Source organism: Mobula hypostoma, chromosome 19 (assembly GCF_963921235.1).
Source record: "Mobula hypostoma chromosome 19, sMobHyp1.1, whole genome shotgun sequence".
Taxonomy (NCBI): domain Eukaryota; kingdom Metazoa; phylum Chordata; class Chondrichthyes; order Myliobatiformes; family Myliobatidae; genus Mobula; species Mobula hypostoma.
The window spans coordinates 4137670-4156355 of NC_086115.1; the positions used below are offsets into that span (position 1 = coordinate 4137670).

At 41.9% G+C, this 18686-nt stretch overlaps 1 protein-coding gene across 1 annotated transcript in view; it reads right to left on the reverse strand.

The window, feature by feature from the left end:
- Positions 1-2658: 2658 nt before the first annotated feature.
- The window catches only part of LOC134358777 (VPS10 domain-containing receptor SorCS1-like), a 1326002-nt gene continuing 1309974 nt past the window's right edge, over positions 2659-18686 (reverse strand). Inside the window, exon 27 of the mRNA XM_063071254.1 lies at positions 2659-5095. Coding sequence (XP_062927324.1) covers positions 5037-5095 — 59 coding nt within the window. The 3' untranslated portion in view covers positions 2659-5036. The remainder of the gene's footprint in view (positions 5096-18686) is intronic.

The window sequence follows — 18686 nt, forward strand, 5'->3', positions numbered from 1 at the left end:
CTAAATGTCCTATATAGTAATTAGTATTGTATAGCTGTATAATACATAGCTTGATAATAATTGTCCTTTGAATTTTTAACTTATAATCAAAGTCTGTATATTTTACCTAGCTCTATATGTTCTAACCTTGTCGAGCAAACTCTTCTGTAAGGCATAATTGAAAACTTCTGAAAATTCAAAGCTCTATATTCACAGATATATCCTAATCCAGTCGCATCCTTAGAGAACAGCAGATTAGTCAAACATGATTTTCCTTTCATAAATCCATACTGGTTCTGCTCAGTCCTATTATTCTCTTCAAAGTCCTCTTTTATTTCATCCATCATTGTAAATTCCAATATTTTCTCTGCTACTGATGTTGGGTTTACAAGTTAGTAGCTCTGCAAATTAGTACAATTTCACTGCTTCATTAGTGAAACTCACCTCAGACGTTTTGACATCTAAATTTAACTTTTATTCAAAGAAACTATGTACAATTGCTTTTGTTTAAAGTAAGTTTTCACCTGAGAATTGGTATTGCCGAGAGTCTGATTTGTCTGGTTGAGAAGTGGCATTATAAACCCAGTTCTGAATCACATAATGCTGAAATTCTATGCAGGCTTCCAACTCTCAGAAGACACATAGATACTGGGAGTGAGTTCTCTGGTGCATGAGATGTCTATGCGTCAACTGTGAAAAGAGAGACTGATAACCAAACGACCCAACCAGTAATCCCAAGCACCAGAGCTCTTGTCTATGCTGCACCAAAATATTTGGATCCCACCTCAGCCTCTACAGGCACCTGAGGACCCACCAATAGACAACCCCCTAGGAGAACATCATACTTGACTTGAGTGATGACATTACCTGGTCACGTAGAGGCTGTTTTTGTTCCTTGGAGAAAACCAAGTTTTAACAGCTTCAATACCTGCCTGTTCATTGATGGGAACGGTCAAAGAAACTGAGCTTTGTTCTGACCAAGATGTGTAAGCTCTGCAGTAGACCAGTGTTGCCTCTGCCATGTTATTTATGGTATCTACCAAGTAATCAAATGGAGTCAATGGGAAGCACTTACTTTAAACAGCGGTGTTAGCACCACAACACAGCCTGACCAACTTCAAATGAAATTCCCTTCACCAATGACACACGGGCAAGTTTATACCCAAACTTTTCTTTAGTGTTTTGACACAACAGAGATCATCAGTATTAACACATTGGATGGGCTGAGACTACAGGTCTTCGAATCTGTAACGAGAAGGCTGCTGAGGAATCATGTCACTACAAGTAGTCTCCTCCCTCACGCACAAGGACAAAGCCTATCGTTCTTTTAGAACACGGAAAAGTACTGCACAGGAACAGGCCCTTTAGACTGCAATGTTGTACTGAACTAATTCAGTGAGAATCTGCAGGAGTGTGGGGACAGAGATCAGATTGCCTTGAATATTAGTGACAATAACAAAAGGATCCTGATGTGACACCCAAATGTTTTGCATGTCCCAAAGATATAAGTTCTAGCAATACAAAATGTATGATTTATTATTACCATATCTGTATGCATTTTCAATTTTTTAATAACAGATTCAAATTCTTGTTGTATAAAAGTACATATAATATAACCTTTTAACAGTTTCAAAATGACTATAGATCAGCTGATTTAATTAGACATAACTTTGTTGCTCTTTCTTGGCAACTTTACATGCTCTTATATTAGATTCCATTCTGTTTTCATGTGCCTATCTGTTTAAACTATTCTCAGTTTACTATATACAACATTGTTTCTGAACATTGAATGCAAAGGATTACTGTCCAGTGAGGTGATTCTCCTCATGGTTTATGACAAAACAGATTTTTATTTTAAATAAGTTTATTAAATTCTGTGTTTAGAACAGTCAACTTGGAGTCTTGTTTATTGAGAAAAGGGAATTACATAGCGGAAAATTGAAATAATATTGTCCAAAAACTGAAGTAAGACCTCATCTGCAATGTACACCATCAGAAAGGTAACTTAAATACATCCAGTCTTTCTAGTTGCACGAAGATCCAGAAAATGGGAAATGTTTTATGAGAACGTCTTTACAATTTATGTTTTAAAATAGAGGCAGTGCTGAACTTTACAAGTTGCAAAAAAATCACATTTTAACCAGGATGGACAACTTCCTCATTAATTCTTATAACTTAGGAAACATGACAATGGGAGAAATACAAATTGAAAATCTCAGCGGAATGATTAAGAAGACGCGTCATGTTCTTCATTTACACTGGGATACTCACACAGTGCTGTGCTCCTCTTTAACGGTGCCCATTGGTTGCCATGGGTTTCCATCATTTGTTATCTTCTGAACCACTAACAGTCTAAAAATGTAATTCCACTTCTGTGGAACCTGATTTTTGTGCCCATATCTGAATTATGGATCACACATCAAAGTTGCTGGTGAACACAGCAGGCCAGGCAGCATCTCTAGGAAGAGGTACAGTCGACGTGTCAGGAGTAACTGAAGGAAGAGTTAGTAAGAGATTTGAAAGTGGGAAAATCTCTTACTAACTCTTCCTTCAGTTAGTCCTGACGAAGGGTCTCGGCCTGAAACGTCGACTGTACCTCTTCCTAGAGATGCTGCCTGGCCTGCTGCGTTCACCAGCAACTTTGATGTGTGTTGCTTGAATTTCCAGCATCTGCAGAATTCCTGTTGTTTCTGAATTATGGATGTAGGCTTTTGATTGGCCAATAGAATGGTAAACAGTCATGGTTTCTTCAGGAAAAAATGGTTGAGAAAAATACAGCAATTACATCTCAGGTCCGCTCATATCTACACAAAGCACTGCTCCATTAATAGTTTGGCTCGTATCATTATTTTTCTCATGACTGTGTTTATTTTACTTCATTTGGCTTTAAACTTATCTTAAGATTAAAGTGTGAATGATGAATAGGATCAGGATTTCTTTCAGAAAGGTTTTAATACTCAAATAACAACAGGACTAAATGATTGAAGAGAGGTCTACTGATGAAAGACTTTAAGCTTTCTTACCTCCACCTTCTTTTCAAGCTCCACACTGTTCCTTCGTGATTCCCATTGCCAAATTAGCTCCTGCACCACTAACACTAATTTGAGCAAACTCGATTTCCCCTCCCATTTTTGTCTCTTCCTGGCCCCTGAGTTAATGCAATGCCCAAAGAACATTATTTTCAACTTTAATTGGCTGGCTTGGCCATTTCAGAGTCAGTCACATTGCTATGATCTGGTGTCAAATGTAGACCAGCACAACAGGCTTCCTTCCTTAAATGATTACAGTGAGCCCAGATGGATCCTCTTTACAATGTTCTATTAAATTTCATAGCTATCTTTACTGGTGCTAATTTATTATGTCAGATTTATGTAATTAAATTCCCTAGCTGGCATATAGAGACTTAAACTCAAGGATCCTTAGTCCAAATGATGGTGTTATTCTGACCCAGTGGGTGATAGCACTTTTTCAGGGCTTTCCCTTCATATTAATGCATTTGTTTCCCAACTTTCTGTTTTAACGACATTTAAGGTTCTGCTGTAGTATTTTGAAGATCATACTTCCAGTGAAAGGGATGACACATTCTGCAAAAGCATGGGGGTTTAAATAGCTTCCCAAGATATCTTTATTTCCCTTTCTCCTTGATCATTATGAAAGCTTGAGTCTAATTTTGCGAACTGATTTATAATGCGACTAATACTTTATACAGTACAATATGCAACTGAAACAAGAAAACCAAGCACACCGGTAGTGTACAATAGGTGCTGTTTCTTGTAAGCATGCAGCATATTACAGTACACACAGGTCAAAAGGTAACACTTCATCAGGTGCATTGTTGCACTGATTTGGTACAAATACCATGGCACAGGACTGGGGATTGGAAAGGTAAGAATGTGAGAGATGGCAGTAGACAGGAAGAGTGTTGGAAACAAGTCTGCATTGGACTTGTAACTAGAGAACACAGAGTAGGCCATGCAGTGCTGGTGATAGGAGCAGCCAGTACGTGGCTACCATTGGTTCAGTTAGTAATTGGATGAGCCTACATCTGACAGCGGGACAACTCGTGTTGCCAATTGAAGGAGACAGAACGGATGAAGAGGAAGAGGTATGCTGGTGTCTGCAGGAACGTAGGCAGTGAATGTGACCAAACCCAGGGGTCTGACCTTCATTCCAAAGGCATTCCATAGCTACAACTCCCTCCCCTTTTAATTGTTATTTCTTAATTAAACAGACTCCCTACAACGCCTTTTACAGTGGTTTGAGCTGTACCTTAGATCACCCACCAAAGTTAATTTATAGAGTCAGGAAAGAGTAAGTTTAAGGAGCAGGGAACCAGATTAATGCTTTGGGGAAATCACAGATAACTTTGCAGCATCTTTGAACGATCTATCCAATTAGACCAACACTTCTTGCAGTTCTTTCCATACAGCCTTGCATATTTATCCATTTCAAGTATTTATCCAATTGCCCATCATTGAACATTGCTTACTGAATTTCCCTTCACCTTTTCAGACAGCATATTCCATATCTCAGGAAGTTGCTGAGTTAAACGAGTCTCTTCATCTTCCCCTCTGGTTCTATAAGCTAGTTATATTGAGACCTGTCACTGGTTACCCACCCTGATGCTGCTACAGAGTTTCCCTTCTTTTATTCTATTAAAAAAAAAATCCTCATAGCTTTGAACTCAGGGGCGGCCCTGAATAAACAGAAGGTGACTAGATACTCACCTGTAATATATGTAAAGGGTGAGGAGGGTGTATCCTGTGCGATGGTATGACTTGTTTAAGTACATGTGTGCTCTTTGTCTGAAAGTATTACCTTTTACACTGAATATACTATATGTATCTTTAAGACCTAGACACCACATTCTTTAAATCAATTTACAAGAAAGTTTTTTTTGTCTTTTTTTTTGGTAATAGAAAAAGGATTTTTTTATTCAAATAGATACAATAAGCAATCTGTGTCATCACCATCCACATGCACAGTTTTAAAGCTAAAACCTTGTGTGTTGTCGGATAGAAAAGTTCATCTCCAATGTGGATTCAGCAGTCTCAGTGTTAAACATAGCTTGGAATTTCCTTTGTGCTTTCGCTTTCTGTCGTTGTTGGATTCTCTCCTGTAACATGGAAAACAGGATTTAAAATGAAAGAATACCCATGGATGCAACGTGCACCTTGACATTCCTCAGCATGTGGCAGATGATGTTCTGCTGGAGATTTGAATGCTTTCCCATTCACTGCACATAGTTCTTCCTAGTGCCATAAAGCAGGAAAACAGGCCGTTCTGCCCAGTACCTCCCTGCTGTGTTGTCCCATGAGCTAGACTCACCTGCCTACTTTTCACTCAGTCCTCTGAACCGCTGCTATCCATATTGAAGTAATACACACAAAATGCTGGAGGAACTCAGCAGGCCAGGCAGCATCAGAAAAGTGTAAACTGTCCTAATGAAGGGTCTCAGCCCTACACATCGACTCTTTTTCATAGATGCTGCCTGCTAAGTTCCTTCAGCACTTTGAGTGTGTTGCTTGGAATTCCAGCATCTGTAGATTTTCTCTTGCCTATCCATATTTAGTTTTCTGGAAACAACAGGAATTCTGCAGATGCTGGAAATTCAAGCAACACACATCAAAGTTGCTGGTGAACGCAGCAGGCCAGGCAGCATCTCTAGGAAGAGGTACAGTCGACGTTTCAGGCCGAGATCCTTCGTCAAGACCTGACGAAGGGTCTCGGCCTGAAACGTCGACTGTACCTCTTCCTAGAGATGCTGCCTGGCCTGCTGTGTTCACCAGCAACTTTGATGTGTGTTGCTTTAGTTTTCTGGCTTCTATTTATTTCTAAATGTTGATTCTATTTCTGTCACTCAGTGGCTTCAGTTATCATGGGCTACCTCCTGGTTACTTCACTAATCTTATTGCCTTCTTAAAAGACAGTTCACTCATTAATGGGTTTGGCTGTCGTTGGCATGACAGTTATTGTCTATCCCCACATGACTGTTATTGTCTATCCCCACATAGGTCTTAAACTAAACAACTTGGAATAGACTCAGTCCAACCCATTTCTAGAGTCACTAGTAAGAATGGAGGACTTTAAACAAACCACATGGATGTCTATGACAATCTAGTATTTGTATGGTCACCCAAAGACTAGCTTCTTAATGTAAAATTAATAGTGTATTCTATTTAACCTACTATAGCCTGATTTGAACTTATGTCCCTTAATCATTATTCAAGAATTAATTACCAGTTCATTCACATAACTAATAAACCCCCCTATCGATTCTCTGTCTCACTGATTTGGAAAACAGGTTGTTTTTTCCCCAACATTCAAGGTGCCCTTTGAATGGAATCCATACCACTGTCAAGCACGTCCAAGATGGTCATCAGAATTAATAGCTACACTGCACATCTCAATTTACCTCAATCCAAAATCAATAGATTGCCCATAATACCACATTATAGCACAGTTGAGGGTTTACTATTGATCCAAAGTGTGCCGAATATTTGATTTTGATTGATGTTATGCTTTGAAAATGAGATGAATTCATTTACCGTGCAGGCTTAACTTGTAACAACGTTAGAAAACTCTACTCCCTTAAGTCCAGGCTGTATTCACATACAATCCCACTGTGCTGTGCTACACTTGACTTCCCATCATCTTGGGGCATGGTGTGTTCAACACCAGTCCTTACTAACTGTACTGTCTCTGTTCTCATTTATATCACCCATATCAAAGCAGGTTATTTCATAGGAATTTCTTCCTAGTTTGCAGGACTATTAAACTGAGACATCATCTGCCATTCCTGCAGGTATGAAGCATCCTGTTTGAAGATGATCAAAGATGATCTCCAGTCCTCTTGGACCACATTTGGTGTGCCACTAATACACCACCATGGTTTAATTGGCCATAAATTTCAATGGACTCCCATGGCGTTCAATGGCTGCTCTTTTCCCCTGAACTGAATTGTGAGTACACTTTAAAAATATTTCTCTAATTTTGAAGAATTTTTGTCGAATGAATTGTTTTAAAAAGCACTCTCTAAATGCAAACTATTGATTTCTTCCTTTTGTGTTTTCATAGAGAGGCCCATGCTAAACAATAAGCCCCTGGATAATAAATGTCTCTTGCAATGCAGAGTGGCAGCTAAAGGCTGAGGCATTTAATCTGCAAGAGCTGGACTTAGTGAGATTTTTTTTCTTCTTCTGCTGTATGAATCATAATTATGCCCACAGGTAATATATGAGCACATTTTAAAAGCAACTGTTGAAATCATTGATGAGTCAATTCAGAAAATGTGGCACTTCATTCCTTTTGGTCAATGCTGCAGTTGCCAGACCATTAAAAAAGGGCACTTAACCAATCCTACACATTAAATGGATATGAAAGCAGCAACTCCCTGCAAGTTACCGCTTTATAACTGAATGCCAGGCATTCATGGTACTATGACATGAAACTGCATACAACACACAATGGAATTTAATTTGGCTGCATCCATCATTAAGGATTCTCAATATCTGGGATATGCCCTCTTCTAATTACTACCATTGAGGAGGAGACACAAGAGCTTGAAGATGCACACTCAACGTTTTAGGAACAGTTTCTTCCCCTCAGCCATCAGATTTCTGAACGGTCCATTAACTTTACTTCACTATTCCTCTACGCACTATCTTATTGTTCATTGTAAATTATAGTAGTTTTTTTTATGTCTTGTACTTTATTGCTGCCACAAAAGACAAATTTCATGATATCCTGTATGTTAGTGAATAATTCTGATTCTAATGACATCAAACCACTATTATTTCAAGTACCCCTAACTGCTTGAAGAGTGCCATTTTCAGCTTGGTGATAATTATAACCTCCCTCATGTCTGAAAATTGATTGGTTAAGCTCAGTCACCTGACTTACACCTCCTTTATTTTTCTTTTCAATGGCAATAAAGTGGTGTCTGATGGTTCTGCTCCAAGTGATATTCCTTGTTTGTGTTCAAACAGTCACAACAAGGCCACCTTGTCTCTTGGAATCTGTCACTGGGGAGATCCACATGAAACAAAGACTGCTTAGTGTGTGATGTGACAGGAGAGGTCGGGACCATCACACCACTGCTGCTCTCGATAAATATTAATACCAACAGAAGGTGGAGCTGGAAGGAAAGTCAAAGTGAAACACTTTGAATGTTGAGGAAGATAAATTTAGTGCAAAGGATAAGCCCTACAGCTACAAAAGGCTGTCTTGTTCTCTGGAATCTGTTTAAGATTTCAGAAGGGTTGGTAATGCTTATTGATGTGTCAGGCTGGCGAGAACATCAAATGACAGGATAAAGGGAGACATGGCAACTGTAACAGCGTGTGTCAATCAATCAGTGTTTCCTGAGACATCAATTGAGCAGAGTTTGCTTGCCATACAACGGGTGGACAAAATGCAGAGGCACAGGTTGTGCATGTCTTAACAACTTGGAGATCTTCCTTAGCACTGAATGCTGCTTCCTAATTCTAAAGTTTAGCAGGAGAAACACGAAGAAATCTGCATTCAACGTCACACCCTGCCATGCTTTGGGATGTTTTCATAAAAGTATTATGTAAATGCAAGGTGCTATTATTGCACCCATTTACATCGATTTGACAGTAATATTGCATGACTACTATTGTTACCTGCAAAGAGGTAGACCATGGCAGCTCTGACAGTTTGAATAATTTTAAAAAGTACGAAGTCTCTGATTTTTGTCAGTAAATCTTACAAACCATTTTCTTCCTACCTCTATTGCTTCCTAAACCCTAAAGTATGACAGGGTATGTTAGGGTAAATCATCAGCCTCTTTTTGTCAGGGTGGCATTGTCAAAACTAGAGGACACAAGTTTAAGGTGAGAGGAGGAAAGTTTAAAGGATATGGGTGAAGCAGTTTTTTTTTACATATAGAGTGGAAAGTGCCTGGAAAGTGCTGCCAGAGGAAGTGGTGGAATAAAAGACAAGAGCAATATTTAAGAGGCATTTAGACAAAGGCAGAGAATACAGGCCATGGACCATGTGCAGGAAGATGGCCCTAGTTTGATAGAGATGTCGTTGGTGCAGACACAGTGGGTCAATGGGTCTGTTCCTGTTCTGTACTCTTTTTTGTTCTATTTTTGTAATTAAGAGAATTTCGCAAAACCTTGGGACTTTTCTACAAGTGGCCATATAGAACACAGTCAAGCAAACTCAAATGTGCCTCATGCCGTGCGTGACTGTTGGTACTGTGTTTTGCACTTTCTTCCTGTTTTGTTTGGCTGTATTCATGTATGCTTGAATGACAATTAAATTTGAACTTAGTACTTTTACTCCTGTCAGTAAATACTATTTAACTGTCCATTGGACAACCAGGACATGTCCTCTTCTCATTAGCGCATCAAGGAGGAGATACAGGAGCCGGAAGACCTACATTCAGTGTTTTAGGGGCAGTTTCTTCCTCTCTGCCATTAGATTTCTGAATGGACAACAAACCCATGTACACAAACTCACTATAATTTTTCTTTTCTTGCTCTCTTATTTTATTTATATACATTTCTCGTAATTTGTAGATTTTTATTATTATATATTGCAATGTACACAACGAATTTCATCACTGAGATGAAGCCTGATTCAGATTCTGGATTTTAAAGATGACAGATTTCACAGATTTTGACCCAGTGATGTAGCAGTTCATGTAATGCTAATACAGCACAGGTGACTCAGGTTCAATTCTCAATTTTTTCCGGAAAGAGTTCGTACCTTCTCCCCATGACCATGTCAGTTTCATCTGGGTGCTTCGCTTTCTGCTCACATTCAAAGACATACACGTTAGTAGCTTAACTGGTCACACTGGGTCAATGGCCTCGTAGGGTTGGGTGGGCCAGTTACTGAACAGCATCTCTAAATAAAGCAAAATCCTATACTATCGAATGCCACTCCTATTAATACCCCAGCACACTTAAATCGCCTTCATTTAGATATCACATGGTTTTGTAATTAACATAGACAGGTTTAAGTGGAGCTCCAGTGATCAGATGGAAGCAAGGGGATGGGGGCCTGATGTGTGGGAAGGGAGGATGGTGATTGGGGAGTAGGGTGAGCCTGAAGCCCAACTATCTGATTGACTGAATCACTGCAGAACAGATTTTTTTGGAATTTTCACTACTTTGGGGACATCTGTGCCAGCAGCCATTTCTGAAGCTCCACTGGAGTTTAGCAAAGATCACAAGTAACTTGCTGTTGTGTTAACAGCCTGGGCTCTCCTCCCCAGGCTGGAAGTTCCTCTGGGTTCTCTTTTCATTCCTCCCAGCTTTTTCAATTGGAATTAAAACTGAATCCCATTATAGTGGACGGCCATTAAAATCAGATTATGAAACAGCACGTATCTGCCTGTAATTGAGGTAATTTCCTTGTTCCTATGCATTCAAACAAAGCTCATCAGTGGTTGCTGTGCACTGCACCCTGCTGGTCTCGAGTTTTAAAACTCTTGATGTCTGATTAAGGCTCATAATTCTGTTCAATAGCGATCATTTTAAACTCAAGTGTTGCTTGCTGCTAGAATCTGCCCCATCCCAACTTCAAAGATAAAATACTCGGTCTCCTTAGAATGCAAACAAGGCAAATTAAAAGTTACAATTTGCTTTCCTAGCCAGTAAAAATGCACTCATGAAATCCTGCAATTAAATGGAGATTTATTCTGATTAATGTAAATTTCATTAGCATTAGTTTGCCATCCTAACTCTTGAAGTGGAAAGAATGTATTTGTCCCTTGGAAGTGTAATTTCAGCACCCAACTCAAGGGTTTTGGTCAATATGCAAATGAAGGATGATTGTATCACAGTCTGAACATCTCGTGACACTGAAGAATCCATCATCCATACGTGTGTCAACAATGCCTGATGTTAATACTGATTTCTTGCTATTTTTGTTGGCTGGTCACATTTAACTTTGAAGTACCAATGTTTCAACCAGTAATTCTCAGTTATCTTTTGACCTTGAGAGATGCTCCCAATCAGAGATTACTGATTGCTCAGAATTTGATATTCAGATCATCTCAACTGTGGTCGGGCTTTGCGGGACATCCTCTAGCCATTCTGAGCTAGTGTCTTCTTCCCACTTAGAATGCTCTAATTTTTATTCATCTATGAGATGCCTCTGGTAAAGCAAGTTATGGGGTGGCGGGGGGGAGGAGTTGTACTCAAGCCTATGTGATGATAGTGTTCATGGTTCCACTGGCTATGGAGTACCAAGAATTTCACACAGGAAGATGAAGAGTGAACATGCCGGTGCTGGTGTTCCCATGCACTCTTTATTGTTCCAGTGGTGGAGATGCTGATTTGGAAGGTTCTTTTTAAGATGTAGCTGTACAAGTCATAATTGATGCCTCCTGCAGCCATGAAGAGCAGCATTCGGTACTTGGGTTGATGGATGGGACGCTAGTCAAATGTGCTGCTTTGCCCAATGGAACACACATAAAATGCAGAAGGAACACAGCAAGTCATGCAGCGTCTATAGAGGGGAATGAACAATTGACGTGTCAGACAAAGATCCTTCACCAGACCCGATGGCGTGCTTCACCTAAGCAAGAATCTCATACCTGGAGATGGAGGGAAGGCACAGGAGAGTCAGGAAGTGACTCACCTGTTAAAATACGTCCTGCCTCTGATTTATAAACTCACCCAATATTGTTTGCCCAGCCTCAACATCTGGATTAAATTATCAAACTGTGAAACATGGGTAAAAATTAGTGAAATCTTCATTTAATTCACTGGATCCTGTTTTTGGCAACTTTCTATTTTAATTAATAGCATCAGATGTGGCAAATTGTTTCAATCGGTCTGTTGTTCATAACACAATAAGGGTGCAGGTGTATCATGAAAATTCTTAGAAGGTTATGAAGTCATATATTGTCAGAGAAGAATTTTCTCAGTGGGAAATTATGAGCAGTGATGTCCTGGTTTTTTGGACTAATCCAGTGCTGGTGGTGTGGTGGTGTGGTCGTTATTATACAGCACTAATGACCCGGTTCATTTTCCACCACTGTCTGTAAGAGTTTATACATTGTCCCCACGACCATGTGCACTTACTCCAAGTTCACCAATTTCCTCACACAGTCCAAAGGCATATGGTTAGTAAGTTCATTGGCCACATGGGTGTAATTGGCCACATGGGTGTAACTGGTCACATGGGTGTAACTGGGTGGCACGGTCTCACTGGGCCAGATGGGACTGTTACCATGCGCTATCACTAAATAATCTACATTGAAAGCAAATGGTCCATTTAGTTCTCTGGAATGAAACTGCTGTCAGCAAAGAGGCCACTTTTCAGGCTAACTTTCATATGTCATTACCACTCCTGTGGTTTCTCCAATATCCTACCTCAAAATTGACCGTATAAGATGAGACAATAATGTACTGAGTACAAGTTAACATTCTATTTGTTTCCAAACCCCAAAGGAGGCCAATGTCATGGGATGGAATAAACAACCTTGCTGCCATCATTATCAAATTGTCACAAAAGGACAAAGGAAAACTATTTATTTACTCTTCTTCCAAATGTTAGTACTGTGGAAAAGAGAGGACATAGCCCAGGGGAGCTGGAAAATATTGAAATACTCATTAGTGAGTGAGAACAAGGAAGGTCAGGTCCAGTCTGCTCGAATGTGTTGAATGAAATGCCAAACAGAAAATAACTCTTGACTTTAGGGCAACAACAATTCTTTGTCCCATTTCTCAACTCTGGGCAACATCTATCCTGCTTAAGCTAAATTAACCCTGTTGGGGAATCATTATAAACATCTGGTCAAATGCAATAGAATAGGTGGCATTGGATATACAGCAGAAGGGGAGAACCAAGCCTTAGTAGTGAAAGACATTGATCATTCTCATCACAAGAAGGTGCACAGGGCTATTGGCTGAGCCTTTAGACACACAAACATCTCCATCCTTATTAAATGGATGCTTGAACTCAGATACTATCCGTGGTGTTTAAAGCATAGCATAGAATGACATTGAATATTATTGAAGTAACTTTGTAGTTTCTTATGTGAAAAGTTGCATTCATTTGCACTTTCTTTCCATTTTGTTTCCTCTGACTGGAGCACATTCAACAGCTGCACTGAACTAGTCTGTTGATTCAGACTCTAAGAGGAGGGAATAAGATTTTGAATAATCCCCTTCAGTCCGAAGTACTTTGAAATATTTGTCTTTGAATGTCAGCTCAAACAGAGAGAGGTGGCATTTCCAGTCTGTAGGTTGCTGAGTGTCCCATTATCACTGCTTAACAAATCTTGCTATTTTCAAGTTCAAACATCCTCAGTATTTTGCTTTTCTTTTTGCTCCCAATCGTCATTTGATATTTGAGAGTTTATGACAAGATCCACATACACAACAAATGCCTTGCAGACCATGTGAAGTGGTCAGAGCTGTAATCCTAATGCCTCTGGTGAGGTACAAGGAACAAAGCTCCTTATCCTTTGGTAGGTACTGCATTTGAATAAAGGCTCTGTCTGACAGCATTTCATCACATGTCAGCTGCCTTGGTAGCTTGGGGCACACAGAGGGATCAACAGTTTCACTCCTAAAACAACTAACACATCTAACAAGAAGGAAGCTTGCATTTTTGGCCTCTTGCTTACAGTCCTTATATTCCTCTCAAAACAAAAGTCGTGAATCAAGAAAACAGGAATTCATCTTCACTGTTTCATTATTTGCATGAGAAGCATCCTCTTATTGAAAGAGTTGTGTCCTTAATATTTTCAGTATCATTTTGCTTTAAAGAATACACTCATCATCTGAAGGTTGTCTACTTCTCCAAGGGCGTGATGAACAGAAGAAAGAATTTTGCTTTAGGTAGCATGCCATTCATAATCTCAGAACGCCTGCTAGCCTTTTGAAGAAGTTTCTGTAGTAATGTTGTTGATGGAGTAAAATTGTTTCTGGAGAACAATCTGTGGGCTCTTTAACGGGTATGTTCATCCTTTTCTTCTTTATCTAGCTTCCAAATCTAATTAACACTGCACAGTTTACAGAGCCTTTAGCATAAATATTGAATGTTACATCCATTCTAATTTCCAGTGGCATTAGTCTATCAATGCACCAAAGGCAGCATCTTCTCGGGATGTGTCACGCTTAGTGTGACAACTGTACCGCAAGAAACTACAGAGAATTGTGGGCACAGCATGGAAAGTAGTTTCTCTTCCATGGACACTGTTTACACTTCTCACTGCTCAGCATAATCAAAGATCCCCCACCCACCCCGGCTATTATCCATTCTTCCATCTTCCATGGGGCGGTAGGAACAGAAGCTTAAAAGCATGTATCATCAGGCTCAAGGACAGCTTCCACCTCGCTGTTCTAAGACCATGAAATAGTTCTCTATTACAATAAGTTGGACTCTTGACTTCACAATCTATCTTGTTATGATCTTGCACCTTATTGTTTAGCTGCACTGTACTTTCTCTGTAGATGTTACACCTTATTCTGTGCAGTTGGTATTTTACCTTGTTCTACCTCAATGCACTGTGTAATGATTTGAACTGTATGAACAGTATGCAAGATAAACTTTTCACTGTTTCACAGCTGACAATACTAAAACAATTCCAATTCCTATTTAGAAGTTGGCATTTGGGGGGAGGGGGGGACACTTGCCTCCTTAAAGTGTGAGATATTTGGCTTCACTTCATGAGATCAAATCTCAACCTAAGTGAAAGTTTTTTCAATTTTGTCAATGCATTAAAAAGTCAGCAATAGCACAATAACAGGCACTTTGGCTCGTCACACCCATAACCACGTTTTTGCCCATCTCAGATACTATATCTGTATCCTGCTATGCCTTGGTCTTTCAAGTGTCTATTTAAATGCTTCTTAAACATGATGATTGTATGTGATACATCCCTTGCCAGTGTATTCCAGATATCAATCACTCATAGGAAAAAAGCTTTTCCCTCAGATCCTTTTAAAAATGGTTCCACTCACCTTAAACCTATGCCTTCTAACAATAATATGGAAAAAAGATTCTGACTGTTTTTCCTTTTATAATTTTTGTACTTCTTTCCAGCAACATAATGTTACCCCTGCTTCAGCCATTTTCTGATTTAGGAAGCACCTGAAATCAGTTCATGAGAATCTAATGCAAGGAACACAGAATTGCCAAATATTATCAGCATTAGCAGTGTTCGACAGGAGACGTCACAATGACAATGTTGTGTCCTTCTCCCTTTGCTTTTCCCTTTCATTCTGGCCTTTAATACTCTTCACAAATTGAAAAATATATTTTTTTACATATACTTCACTGTTTAAACCTACGAGAAAAGTGGTGGATGTTTTTTTAAAAATGAAAGCTGCTATATAACCTCCTGTTGTAAAAGAACACACTGCATGAGAGATGATATTCTGTTTAGTGACAACTTGTCCATATGGCAAATGAAGCTATATCTTCACTACACAACAGTTAATACCATAAGACATCAGAGCAGAGTTAGACCAATCAACCCATTGAGTCTGCTCTGCATTTCATCAGGGCTGACTTATTATTCCTCTCAACCCCATTCGCCTACCTTCACTTAATAATGTTTGACTAATCAAGATCCTATCACCCTCCACTTTAAATATCCCCAATCCCCAATCCCCAATATCTCCACAGCCATCTGTGTGCAGATTCACCACCCACTGACTTGAGAAAAAAATCCTCATCTCTGTTCTAAATGCATGTTCCTCTATTCTAGGCTATGCCCCCTGGTCCTACACACCCCCAATATAGGAAACATCCTCTCCACATCCATTCTATCTATAGGCCTTTCAATATTCGATAGGTTTCAATGCAATCATCCCACATTCTTCTGAACTCCAGTGACTACAAACCCAGAGTCACCAAACACTGGACATTCTACAAAATCAGCACATCTTTTCTTAGAGAAGGGACCCAAAACTGCTCACTGTACTCCAAGTGCAGCCTGACCAATGCCTTATGAAGGCTCAGCGTTATATCCTTCAAGTTCAAGTTTAAGTTCAATTATCATTCAACCATACATGAAAGTAGGCGAATGAAACCTTGTTCCTCCAGGGATAAAGTGCAAGGCAAATTACCAACAGCACATGTCACACTGTGCATACCACACAGCACATAGGCTAAGTCTCTGAGTTTGAGCTTGTTCTTCCACCAAGTGAACACCGGAGTGCGGCACTGAGCAAACACTGGAGTGCAGCACAGCAAACACTGGAGTGCGGCACTGAGCAAACACTGGAGTGTGGCACTGAGCAAACACTGGAGTGCGGCACTGAGCAAACACTGGAGTGCAGCACTGAACAAACACTGGAGTGCAGCACAGCAAACACTGGAGTGTGGCACTGAGCAAACACTGGAGTGCGGCACTGAGCAAACACTGGAGTGCAGCACTGAACAAACACTGGAGTGCAGCACAGCAAACACTGGAGTGTGGCACTGAGCAAACACTGGAGTGCAGCACAGCAAACACTGGAGTGCAGCACAGTAAACACTGGAGTGCAGCACTGAGCAAACACTGGAGTCCAGCACAGCAAACACTGGAGTCCAGCACAGCGAACACTGGAGTGCAGCACAACAAACACTGGAGTGCAGCACAGCAAACACTGGAGTGCAGCACAGCAAACATTGGAGTGCAGCACAGCAAACACTGGAGTGCAGCACAGCAAACACTGGAGTGCAGCACAGCAAACACTGGAGTGCAGCACAGCAAACACTGGAGTGTGGCACTGAGCAAACACTGGAGTGCAGCACAGCAAACACTGGAGTGCGGCACTGAGCAAACACTGGAGTCCAGCACAGCGAACACTGGAGTGCAGCACAGCAAACACTGGAGTGTGGCACTGAGCAAACACTGGAGTGCAGCACTGAACAAACACCGGAGTGTGGCACTGAGCAAACACTGGAGTGCAGCACAGCAAACACTGGAGTGCAGCACAGCAAACACTGGAGTGTGGCACTGAGCAAACACTGGAGTGCAGCACAGTAAACACTGGAGTGCAGCACAGCAAACACTGGAGTGTGGCACTGAGCAAACACTGGAGTGCGGCACTGAGCAAACACTGGAGTGTGGCACTGAACGAACACTGGAGTGCAGCACAGTAAACACTGGAGTCCAGCACAGCAAACACTGGAGTGTGGCACTGAGCAAACACTGGAGTGCGGCACTGAGCAAACACTGGAGTCCAGCACAGCAAACACTGGAGTGCGGCACAGTAAACACTGGAGTGCGGCACTGAGCAAACACTGGAGTCCAGCACAGCAAACACTGGAGTGCAGCACAGTAAACACTGGAGTGTGGCACTGAGCAAACACTGGAGTGCAGCACAGTAAACACTGGAGTGCAGCACAGCAAACACTGGAGTGTAGCACTGAACAAACACTGGAGTGCAGCACAGCAAACACTGGAGTGCGGCACTGAACAAACACGGGAGTGCAGCACAGCAAACACTGGAGTGCGGCACTGAACAAACACTGGAGTGCAGCACAGCAAACACAGGAGTGCGGCACTGAACAAACACTGGAGTGCAGCACAGCAAACACTGGAGTGCGGCACTGAACAAACACCGGAGTGCAGCACAGTAAACACTGGAGTGCAGCACAGCAAACACTGGAGTGTGGCACTGAACAAACACTGGAGTGCAGCACAGCAAACACTGGAGTGCGGCACTGAGCAAACACTGGAGTGCAGCACAGCAAACACTGGAGTGCGGCACTGAGCGAACACCGGAGTGCGGCACTGAACGAACACTGGAGTGCGGCACTAAGCAAACACTGGAGGGCGGCACTGAGCAAACACTGGAGGGCGGCACTGAGCAAACACTGGGGGGCGGCACTGAACAAACACTGGAGTGTGGCACTGAACAAACACCGGAGTGCGGCACTGAACAAACACCGGAGTGCGGCACTGAGCGAACACTGGAGTGTGGCACTGAACGAACACTGGAGTGCGGCACCGAGCAAACATTGGAGGGCGGCACTGAGCAAACACTGGAGGGCGGCACTGAGCAAACACTGGAGGGCGGCACTGAGCAAACACTGGAGGGCGGCACTGAGCAAACACTGGGGGGCGGCACTGAACAAACACTAGAGTGTGGCACTGAGCGAACACTGGAGTGCGGCACTGAACGAACACTGGAGTGCGGCACTGAGCAAACACTGGAGTGCGGCACTGAGCAAACACTGGAATGTGGCACTGAGCAAACACTGGAGGGTGGCACTGAGCAAACACTGGAGGGCGGCACTGAGCAAACACTGGGGGGGCGGCACTGAACAAACACTGGAGTGTGGCACTGAGCAAACACTGGAATGTGGCACTGAGCAAACACTGGAGGGTGGCACTGAGCAAACACTGGAGGGCGGCACTGAGCAAACACTGGGGGGGCGGCACTGAACAAACACTGGAGTGTGGCACTGAGCGAACACTGGAGTGCGGCACTGAACGAACACTGGAGTGTGGCACTGAGCAAACACTGGAGGGCGGCACTGAGCAAACACTGGAGGGTGGCACTGAGCAAACACTGGAGGGCGGCACTGAGCAAACACTGGGGGGGGGCGGCACTGAACAAACACTGGAGTGTGGCACTGAGCGAACACTGGAGGGTGGCACTGAACGAACACTGGAGTGTGGCACTGAGCAAACACTGGAGTGCGGCACTGAGCAAACACTGGAGGGCGGCACTGAGCAAACACTGGAGGGTGGCACTGAGCAAACACTGGAGGGTGGC